We start from the raw sequence: 12,135 nt of genomic DNA on the forward strand, positions 1-12,135 counted from the left end.
GTACAAAATGCACATATGGTTTAGTAGATACCTCTCTCATTACAAAGTAGCCATCTATGCACAGTATCCACAGAAGGAGGCAAAATATTAGGCGTTAATAGGTAAAGGTGAGAGCCATCATTTTGGTAGAGAGTGTTGGCAACCTTTGTCCCATTAGATGTAAGGGTTTTATTTGTAACATACTCGTTGCAAGTTTCCATCCCTTTCTTAGAATTCCTTGCAGAAATCGGAAGAAAGACATTCAGATCATCACCTTCAAGTTATAAACACAATCCGATGTGAAGTTTCATCAAACACACAATAAGATAAGACCACAGAACTTAGATGCATAACAAACTAAAATCAATAACCATCACCAAGTCTCCACCACATGGGTATCAGCTAGATAAAAGACAAGTGTAGAAATTTCATAAAATGCATTGTCGTTTGTTTGGATGGAAAACTTTTAAAAGGCCATTCATTGTTGTAGAGAATTTGAATGTTTAATGACAAAAATATGTTGTTCGAAGAGGAAATTTTAAAAGAAATTAAATTTTTAGGAATGTATAACATTAGAGATGTACATGTGAACATTCAATTATTCAAATGGATGTTACTTTTTTCCGTTTTTTGTTATGATTGTGTAAACTCTTTTCAGCCTTTATATGCTCAGGTAGTGTATTCTTTATGATTAAGCAAAATAATATTGAGTTCTATTTCTGTTAAGGTTTTCTCTGTTTTTCCTCATATCAAAATTCTGATACGGTATTGTGAGCCAGCAATTGTTCCACAATGGTAAATTTAAGCTCCCTCCCATTCGCTTCCAATTTTTTTCTCAATTCTATAGCTGAAAAACTTGATTCCAGTTATCTGCATTGGAAACAAGTTGAACCTGTCACAAACTCACAGACTTCACAAATTTGTTGTAAATCCAGTTATTCCTCCGTGCTTCCTGCTAGATGATGATCGTGCCACTTGATATTGAAACTATAAAATAATTCTCAAGGGTTTAATTGATCCCTCTCATAATCTTTTATTTATAAGAATAAACTGATACAAGAGTACATGATAAATAAGATAACCCTAAATACAATATAATGATAATAAATAGGATAAATATTGTAACACTCCCGTTCAAGCTAGAGCCTATAGATTGTATGAACCAAGCTTGGAATAAATAAACTCAATTTGAGATCTCTTTAAGAACTTGGTCAATACATATGTAAGTTGGTCATTTGATCCAACAAAATCAACTTGTTTCAAATGAGACAATAGACATGGTAACTTTGGCTTCGAACAAGATGCATGTATACTTCAGAGCATCGAGAAAGAATTTCTCTAAACCAAATTGAACTTACAAACTAGCGTAGCCAAAGAAACTCCTCAGAAGCTTATGGAGAATAATACTGGACAACAGTGGACAACCACGAAACTTCAACTAAGATGACTTTGATAAAGGAGATTTCCATCAAAAGTGGATGACGGCCAACACTGGTAAACAACGACAAACTACAAAGACTAGATTGTCATCAAGTAAGGATGGGGCTTACAGTAGCTAAAAGTGACAAACTACAGGGACTAGATTGTCATCACTGACTTATGGGGCTTGTAGTAGCTGAAAGCGACCAAACTGCAGGAACTAAACTGCCATCAAGTAAGGATGGGGCCTGTAGTGGCTAAAGGAGACAAACTGCAGGGATTGTCAACCCTGACTGATGGGGCCAGCAAGGGTTGAAACATACTCCCCTCACAGCGAACGATGGAAATGACAACACGCCGATGACAAACTGTGAAGGTGGAAGGTCATGATGGTCTCCTTTATTCATCAAAGCATCCAAAAACATATCTAACAAGGGGCTAGTGAAATTGTTTAACTAAGATTCTAAATCTTGCCAGAAATAGCCTTCCCCTCATGCCATGAGAAACCTTCAACCCATGACTTTTGTGTTGAAATTCCTTGGTGTTAACCAGTTGATAGCACAGACTCTCCTTAAAGACTTGTAAATAAATGACACGAGCTATCAGGAACACCACAGCTGCTACAATATGCAAAGCTAAACACACATTCTGAAAGGAGGCTAAGGAACAATGGTGAAACAGAGGTACAATGCTGAAACAGAAAGCTTTTTTCTTATTTCTTCCTCTGGAAGACTTCTCTCATCTCATTTTCACTTCCATTCACCAAGAGATCATGAGTCTTCAATTCCATAATCTCCATACCTTTAAGCCTCATGTGGAGCACTCAGAGACACATTCACCTACCAATTTCCTTCATCACCCTACATTCTCAAACAACAACCAACCAGGAAAATACCCAAAATCCAAAAACACAGATTTGTTATCACAGTGGGTTGCTTCCTTCACAAACACCAAACCTAGGCGCAAGGCTCACCATCACCCTTGAAATTCCAAAGACAGGTTGAAGTGACCAAAGGAGAAGAAAACCAACGGTGGCATACAAGGAGAAGAAGAAACCAAAACGCCACTAGGATAACCATGGCTGGATTGTGTGCTGCATCAATGAATGAATTTGGATGACTTATGTCAGTGACACTTAAGTGATGCAAAGAGGGTGATGAAGAAGCAGTCGTGCCTCCACCATTCCAAAACAAAAACAAGAAATTGGGAATTTTTGACTTTAGTGTTTTAAGAGAGAACTTAGAATACCATGACTTCAAAATTAGGAACCATGGGTAAATATGGACTCAGCGTGATTTGGTGAGTCAGACAATGATGAACAAGAGAACTAAAGGACTTAGGTTTCCAAAACAATCAAAGGAGAAAGCCCTAGGTTTGAGTTACACCCACTAAACCAAAGAAACAAGGACAAAAACGAACTCAAGAGGCTCCGGTGAGGCGACCGACGGTGGTGCGGTGTCACTCTGACACCGAAAAGGCAGCGCATGACGATCACGCGCCCAAAATTGATCGGAAAGAAGCCTGGCATGATGACGCGTGTAGAGGAAAATGAGGCAGCGACCACCAGGGATGGGTCGTGCTCCTCTAGACGCACAAAACCCCTAACTTCGCCGGAGAAAACGTGACGACAACGGAGGCGGATGTCAAATAGATGTGGCGCGCGTGGCGACACCTGGATGACAACTAGCCTCAACACCAGCAAGGTTGGTCGTTGCTCGAGGAGGCGATCCAGATCCATTGGTCACTGGACAAAACTATAATAGTGAACGACAACCAACAACGATGGCAGACAGTAGTGGCGAATAGTTGAAAATAGCAAAAATCGTCATTGGATACGATGAGACTAAAAGAACACAATTACTTATTGCAAAAAAGACAATTTTTTGTAAGGCCGTCGATGGTGACAACCACCGACCACTGGCGGCAACAAAGGAAGAGACTCAGACAACATGCTCTAATACTAACTTGAGATTGAAACTATAAAATAATTCTCAAGGGCTTAATTGATCTCTCTCATAATCTTCTATTTATAAGAATAAACTAATACAAGAGTACATCATAAATAGGATAACCCTAAACACAATATAATCATGATAAATAGGATAACCCTAAACACAATATAATAATGATAAACAGGATAAATATTCTAACAATGCCTAAAGAACAATCAATCCAGCCTACGAAGAATGGGAAGTCCAAGATCAAATCTTGCTTACTTGGCTTCAATCGATCATCTCAAAGTTCATTTTGTCTCGTGTTCTTAGAGTCATCCACTCATATCAAGTTTGAGAACAAATTCATGATCACTTATTTGCCCATATCAAGGCATGTGCTAAACAAGCTTCCGAATTGATCTACATGTCCACTCTCTTAAAAACAAGACTACATGTGAACTCTTGGGACAAATTAAGTCCATTGCTGATGAACTTGCTAGAATCAACTGTCCTATAAAGCATGATTTCCTTCCTACGATGAACTACTCTCACTCTTATGAAAATCCTCACTCTTCAAGCTGCAAGATCATTTTCAAGAAATTTTTGGTAGCTCATCCTTTTCTAAGAGATGTTTGTGGCCGTTGCCATGGTGGAAGGTTTGTCAACTTTCAATTTCAATAAGACGAATTTTTGCCAGTGTAAATCAGGGTATTCTAACCAATGCTAATAGAAGTTATTTTTTAATAGAGATTGTTGAAATATATTGTATTGTATAATTGGACTTTTAGTTTTGGGCTTTTAGGTGCTGGTCCATTGTTCCTTATATAGGACTTTTCTGTGTAATAGAAACTTTAACCCACAGTAATAATATTTTTTACCATCTCTCAAACTTTCACATGGTATCCAGAGCTGGTTAGGGTTCGCCACTGCTCACTGACCGCGCCGTCGTTCACCGTCGTTTCCCCCGACGCCGACGCCGCCGTCGCTGCCTTTTCTCCGGCGAAGTTAAGGGTTCGGTGCGCCTCGACGAGCGCGACCCACCCTGGTGGTCGCCGCCTCATCCGTCTCTCGACGTGCCGTCACGCGCCGTTTCTCTCTAACCTCTCTCGGGCGCGTGGGCTTCACGCGCCGCCTCTCCCGTGTTGGATCTTCACCGTGCCACTGCCGGTCGTTTCGCCTCCATCTCCTGAGTGTATTGTGGTCTCTGATTTGCTGTTCCGTTGACGGTTGCTCCGTTTAGGGTTTCTTCCCTCACCTTTTTCCCCTCTTTTGGCTTTATAATGGCTGGGCTTGGAACACCGTCTCTCTCTGCTACTCCAACCATTACTTCTGCAAAACTCAATTGGAAAAACTATCTATCTTGGTCTTCTTCCGTGGAGTTATGGTTTCTTGGTCAAGGACACCATGATCATCTTGAACAAGATGTTTCCACCGTTCCTGAAGAAGAGAAATCTCAATGGCAGAAACTTGATTTTCAATTATGTGTTGTCCTATGGCAATCTGTTGAACCAGAAGTCTTAGAAATTTTAAGACCTTACAAATCGTGCTCTTCCTTTTGGAGAAAAGCTCAGGATATCTTTGCTAACGATGTGCAACATCTCTTTGATGCAACTCAAAGAGTGACTTCCCTCAAACAAAACAATCATGATATGGTTACTTACATAGGAACGGCCCGTGCTGCTGTAGAAGAATTGAAGAATTTCTTTGTGGCTGATTCTTTAGAAGGCCTAAACAAGAAGCTTGATAAGTTTTATATGGTCTTAATTTTGAGAGGTCTACATTCAGATTTTGATCATGTTCGTGATCAAATGTTAACTGGTGATCAAGTTCCATCAATGGACAGCTTAGTTACTCGACTTCTTCGGGTACCTTCATTAGTTAAAGATGAAAGTTCAATTGGTGGTATTGAAACATCAGCTATGGTAGCACCACAAGGAAGAGGAGGAGGCAGAGGCAACCGAGGAGGACGTGGTGGCCGTGGTATGCGTCCTCAGTGCACATATTGTAAGAGGATAGGCCATACTGAGAGAAATGTTATGCCTTACATGGATATCCTGACAAAGTCGCTCATGTTTCGAAATCTGATGATCTCGAACCCAAAATTTCAAATGAAGAATACCAAGAATTTTTGAAGTATAAGTCTGGAAAATCTTCTAATCCTGACCAATCCTCTTCCATGTCCAATGTGTCAACTGCCTGTATATCTCAATCTATGGAAGGTCACAATCCATGGATCCTTGACTCAGGTGCCTCAGACCATATCTCTGGTACTATTTCTTCATTTTCTTCCATGTCCTCTCAGAAAATTCCTCATTTAATTACTGTTGCCAATAGATCCAAAGTTACATCTCAGGGAATTGGCAGAGTTTCCTTATCTTCTTCACTAAATTTAAATTTTGTTTTGTATATTCCTCATTGTCCTTACAATTTAATTTCCTTGAGCCAATTGACTCGTTCCTTAAATTGTTCTGTAACCTTTACTGCTAATTCCTTTGTTATACAGGAACATGGTACGGGTCGCCTGATTGGAGAAGGACACGAGTCTCGAGGACTTTATTTTTTGAAACATAGCTCTTTAGTTTCCTGTTTTACCACTGCATCTCCAAAACTTTTGCATGATCGGTTGGGCCATCCAAGTTTATCCAAGTTGAAGATGATGGTTCCAAGTCTCAAGAACATTCAAGTCTTAGATTATGAGTCGTGTCAATTAGGAAAACATGTTGGATCTTCTCATCCTAAAAAGTCTGAGACACTATGTAATTCTCCTTTCTCAACTATTCACTCTGATATTTGGGGACCAAGTCGTGTTACTTCTTTTGGTTTTAATTATTTTGTAACCTTCATTGATGAATTCTCTCGATGTACTTGGGTTTATTTAATGAAAGAGAGATCTGAACTTTTGTCCATATTTGTGTCCTTTATTAATGAAATTAAGAACCAATTTGGGAAGACAATTAAAATCTTTCGTAGTGATAATGCTAAGGAATATTTTTCTTCAGCGTTTTCTTCATTTTTATCTTCCCAAGGAATTTTACATCAGTCAACATGTCCTCACACTCCACAACAAAATGGTATTGCAAAGAGGAAGAATAGACATCTCATTGAAACTGCACGCTCCTTGATGTTGAATACTAATATTCATGTACATCACTGGGGCAATGCAGTCCTCACTGCCTGTTTTCTAATCAATCGGATGCCTTCTTCCTCTCTTGAATAAAATTCCTCATTCTGTCATTTTTCCAAATGACACTCTATATCATATCTCCCCACGTGTATTTGGGTGTACATGTTTTGTCCATAATGTTTCTCCAGGTCTTGATAAGCTATCCGCAAAGGCTATTAAGTGTGTCTTCTTGGGATATTCTCGTCTTCAGAAAGGGTATAAATGTTATTCTCCCTCCACAAAGAGATATTATATGTCTGCTGATGTCACATTCTTTGAGGATACACCGTTTTTCTTGTCCTCTGTGGAGGATCGTTCATCTGTTCAACAAATGTTGCCTCTACCATTGTGTGATCCCTTGGTTATTCCTGCTTCTATACCTCAAACTCAAAATGTGAATGACATTGTTCCTCCACCTCTTCTCACATATCAGCGTCAGAGACAATCTCAAGCTCAGAACAATGAAGATCCTCTAGACTCATCTCCTCCTCCATCAGCTCACCAGACCATGGATCCTTCATCCTCCTCATCTTCTACTGACTCAGATGATAATTTGCCCATTGCCCTTCGAAAAGGTATTCGTTCTACTCGTAATCCATATCCTGTTTATAATTTTTTGAGTTATCATCGTTTGTCTTCTACCTATTTCTCTTTTGTTTCCTCCTTATCCTCCCTTAAGACTCCTAATAATCTTTGAGGCACTTGATCATCCTGGATGGCGTCAAGCCATGGTTGATGAAATGCAGGCCCTTGACCACAATGGTACTTGGGACCTTGTTCCTCTTCCTCCTGGTAAGAAGCATGTTGGCTGCCGATGGGTTTATGCTATTAAGGTTGGTCCTACTAGTGAAATTGATCGTCTAAAAGCTCATCTAGTAGCTAAGGGATATACTCAAGTTTATGGCATTGATTATTGTGATACTTTTTCTCCTGTGGCTAAAACCAGTACAGTTCATATTTTACTTGCTATGGCTGCCATTCGTCATTGGCCACTTTACCAGTTGGACATTAAAAATGCCTTTCTTCACGGTGATCTGGAAGAGGAGATATACATGGAGCAACCTCCTGGGTTTGTTGCTCAGGGGGAGTCTGGGTTAGTTTGTAAATTACGCCATTCCCTCTATGGCTTGAAACAATCACCTCGTGCTTGGTTTGGTAAATTTAGTCGGGTTGTGCAAAATTTTGAATTGAAACGATGTGAGGCGGATCACTCAGTGTTTTATGGTCATTTTTCTCCTGACAAATGTGTTTATCTCATGGTGTATGTTGATGATATTGTTATTACAGGGAATGACAACACTAAAATTACTCAATTAAAGAATCATTTGTTCAACCACTTTCAGACTAAAGATCTGGGTCGTCTAAAATACTTCCTTGGTATTGAAGTGGCACAGTCAAAAGAAGGTGTCATCATTTTACAAAGGAAATATGCTCTTGATATTTTAGAGGAAACAGGCTTGACAAATTGCAAGCCTATTGATAGTCCTATGGACTCAAATCAAAAGCTAATGAGAGATCAAGGTGAACCTTTCTCAGATCCAGAGAGATATAGAAGGTTGGTTGGAAAACTCATATATCTTACAATAACAAGACCTGATCTTTCTTATCCAGTGGGAGTGTGAGTCAATTTATGCAGAATCCACATGTTGACCATTGGAATGCAGTGATTCGAATTCTCAGATACATAAAAGGAAATCCAGGACAGGGATTGTTGTATGAGGACAAGGGAAGCACTCAGATTGAAGGATATTGTGATGCAGATTGGGCTGGTTCTCCAATTGATCGAAGATCTACTACAGGATATTGTGTTCTACTTGAAGGGAACCTTATCTTGGAGAAGTAAGAAACAAAGTGTTGTTGCTAGATCTAGTGCTGAAGCTGAATACCGATCTATGGCTTTGACTACATGCGAACTTGTGTGGATCAAGCAACTTCTCCAAGAGTTGAAATTTTGTGGAAATGAGTCGTTGAAACTGTACTGTGACAACCAAGCAGCCCTTCATATTGCCACCAATCCCATGTTTCATGAGAGAACAAAACATATAGAAATTGATTGTCATTTTATTAGAGAGAAGTTGTTGACTAAGGAACTTGTTACTGAGTTTGTCAATTCTAATGAACAACTCGGAGACATTATGACCAAATCTCTAAGGGGACCTAGGATTCAATGTATATGTTCCAAGCTTGGTGCATATGATCTATATGGTCCAACTTGAGGGGGAGTGTTGAAATATATTGTATTGTATAATTGGACTTTTAGTTTTGGGCTTTTAGGTGCTGGTCCATTGTTCCTTATATAGGACTTTTCTGTGTAATAGAAACTTTAACCCACAGTAATAATATTTTTTACCATCTCTCAAACTTTCACAGACATTATTGTGCCTATGTAGGCCAAAACTATTTCTAAGTTGTCCTTTGCTAGGTTTTTGTCAACCAATGTCAATGGATCTATTTTTCAGTGTCACCAGATTATTTTGATTGAAGTATGTAGTGGTTATTTTTTTGCTGATGTTATTTGGTGAGAATTTTTGTATTTGGTGATAATTGAAATACTTTTTCCAAACAGAAAAACTAAAACTCAATTAATTTGAATTGTCTTATCCAAACAATACATTGAAAATATTAAACAATTTCAAAGGAAAGTAATTCATATTTAATGTATTTGAATTTCCTGAAAATTGTAAAATTCACTATCCAAGCAAAAGGTTACTTCATGGGTGGGTCAATCAAGTCACCTAGATTCATTAAGATGATAGTGTGTGCCTCTAAATGTATATATGATGAAGACAAACATTTAAATATGCAAGTTTCCTATGCCAAGTGTAGGAAGTCCATTAACAAAATAATTGTTTGCAAAAGCTTTGCTAGCCTCATGACTTTCTATCAAATATTAGCATTCATAATACTACTTCCTATTTGTCTTCCAGCAAAAACAATGCCAAAAAAGCAGGTATCCACCAGTGAACTTATTTTGACAAAGTGGCAAATTCAAATAAATCAGCATTAAATCCAAATGATAAGTGTACGAAGTCAATGAAAGGATACTTGTTATTAACTTCTCTTAAATGGTTTGACTTCTACACAAATAGATCAACATAAAAGCCCTATCTCAGTGTCCTTTGTAAGAGCTACACACTGTCCATTATAGAAAATAGTAGGTTAAGCCCCACAGAAAGATATTGAAAAGGCTGCCTGAATATTAATACATAACCTAGGATGAGATAGGCTCAATTCTTTAACAAGGTATGCCATGAGACCCAAAACCAATTCAATGTATACAGAAAAAATAGAAACAAATGCAAATAAGGGAAAAATAGAGGAAATTGGATCAAAGAGGATAAAGCTAAAACCTGTCATTTCATCAGAGCTATCTTCATCCAAATGTAAATAGGTATTACAGGTTGTTGTACTTTCAAGATTCTTATCAACCAGAGGGTTCTTGCTTGTGGTTACTTCAGTTAATTTCGGGTGATTACCCTTTAGGTCAGTGGGTTCAGAGTCAATGATCTCATGTAACAAATTTCCATCCACCTTGTGATTATCCAGCTTTTCACTAAGCAATACTTGCACATCATTTGCATCACTTTTCTTCACAGAATTCTCACAAAACATCATCTGATCATGTTCCACAAATGATAAGCTTTGGTGAGAATTTTGATCCACAAAATTATATTTACCAGACACTCTATCAATAATGAACGAGCTCTGCACACTAGTTGAAGCAGAAGAATCAGGTTGTGGACTGCTCTCGGGAGCTCTGACTTCATGAACAGCAGCTGTTCTGAACTGAGTGTCTAAAAAGGGACTTTTAATATATGCATCAGAAGCTACATGCTTTGTAAAAGTCAAGCCACCCTTAAGGTTTTCATCCCTGCAAGCCACAGATTGATCTATGGAATCAAATAAACATAATTTTTCAGGCTTATGGAGCCCTGGTCCATCATGCATTAAAGCAGAACCTCCTTTTGTACAGTTCCTCAATACTGTACTCGCTTCTATACCTTCCATTTCATGTTGACCAAAACATTCATCTTTTGGCCTACTACCGTGTAAAGGACCATCACTGCAAGTTGAAAGGAGCAGTTTCCCATGCAATATATTAGCATGATTGCTAACTTCAAGTTCACAAATCTTTTGGTTTTCCATTTCTTCTACATCAACTTCCATTGTTTTTAAATCCAGTTGCTTTTGCCCAAAGCATACATCTGGTTCCTCAAGCCTGTCTAAAAGAAGCTTTTTAGTAGTTCCCGAGTCGTATTCACCTTGTTCAACTCGATAGGATCGCTTTCGCCTCATCAAGTCCCGCAAAGAACAGGTAACTGATCTGTGTACTTCTTTCGAATCTGAAGCATTTTTGTCCTTGTTCCTTAAAATACAAGCACTACTGCTAACCTCATTTATAGTTAGGTGATCTGAGCAAGCAGAATCTCCAATATCACTTTCAACTGGATGAGTCACAAGTAAAGTAGCTCGTTCTCCATCGTTATTAACCTGATCAATTGCAGATAAAGGCAAAGACCCCCATTTCTTATTCCTTCTATCTTTACTAACTGTGCTCGTGCCTGTACTATGCAGAACATGGTACTCAGAGGCGCTTTTGAATTCACTGTTTATATCTGCTGGAGAAGAGGTTCCAGCCAAACTACCACATTGACCTGAGAACTCATCATTAGAACCATCAACTTGGGGTAATTTCCGATTTTCAATAGGACAATTGTAACCAAAGGAAAGAAAAGGCTTTTCCTTTGGTAACTCCAACTCAAGCATATCATCAGTTGAATCTAGAATATCCTGACACTCCTTCTGGGACTCACTCTCATAGGCAATATTAGCTTCCTCCAACACTTTATCAATTGTTGCAGCAGGCAGCAAGGGAGTCAAGATTGTTTCATAAGCAAGATCATCATCAGAGTTTATATCCTCTACAGCTTGAGAAGTTGCAAGCCACTTAAGAAGATTTTTCGCTTCCTTATCAACAGCCTAAAAAGCAGGAAATACAGAAATCCAAGAGAAAATTTTTAAAGACCATATTGTTTAAAAGAAAAGCAAAGGTCGAATGGTGCTATGATAAATATAACACCCCTGTGCCTTCATTTCAGATATTGTTCCAGGACTGTTTTTAAGAAAAACAACAAATAAATTTAAAAGTCATGGAAAACGGTATTGCCTTTATGTCCACCGATCCAATCATTTCAGTTGACTGAATTTCATCCATAGTCAACATTTCAAGATTGGCATCAGTCCCTTCTGTTTGCAATTTGGCATTTTTGCATAATGTAGCAGGTGGTGATGCTGACCCTATTATGTCTGTTTCACTGAAACAATTTAAGGGTTTTAATGCTTCACAACATGAAATAAAGTTTTCATCATGTAATAATAAATCACTTAATACAAACCTCAATTCCTTCCCAGAAGGAGTACAAAATAAGGTTCCAACTTCACTGCATAACTCAATAAATTTTTTCTCAAAGTCCAGACCAACAGAGAAAAGTTTCATAACATCTTCTGGAAGTGGTTTGCCAGGACCAGAAGGCATAGCAGCCTCATGAATCCCGGTCCGTTTCTGTTGTTCCTGAAACAATTAAGCTAATTAATTTAGATAAAACCCAAACAAATAACATGCAGAACAGAGATACAGGA

At 38.5% G+C, this 12,135-nt stretch overlaps 1 protein-coding gene across 4 annotated transcripts in view; it reads right to left on the reverse strand.

Annotated features, from left to right (window-relative positions):
- Positions 1 to 12,135, reverse strand: part of REV3 (recovery protein 3) — a 35,669-nt gene that overhangs the window by 20,364 nt on the left and 3,170 nt on the right. For 2 of the 4 annotated variants that reach the window (XM_088116090.1, XM_088116092.1), the window contains 4 exons: positions 11,892 to 12,067; positions 11,663 to 11,810; positions 9,846 to 11,475; positions 32 to 253 (listed from right to left, as the gene is read on the reverse strand). In XM_088116090.1, the coding sequence (XP_087972216.1) occupies positions 32 to 253; positions 9,846 to 11,475; positions 11,663 to 11,810; positions 11,892 to 12,067 (2,176 nt within the window). Of the gene's footprint in view, positions 1 to 31; positions 254 to 9,845; positions 11,476 to 11,662; positions 12,068 to 12,135 lie in introns of all 4 variants that reach the window. The other 2 variants (XM_088116091.1, XM_088116089.1) reach the window with 1 other exon arrangement.

This window comes from Vigna umbellata, chromosome 5 (genome assembly GCF_029865625.1).
Source record: "Vigna umbellata cultivar VRB3 chromosome 5, Vumbellata_1.0, whole genome shotgun sequence".
NCBI lineage: Eukaryota > Viridiplantae > Streptophyta > Magnoliopsida > Fabales > Fabaceae > Vigna > Vigna umbellata.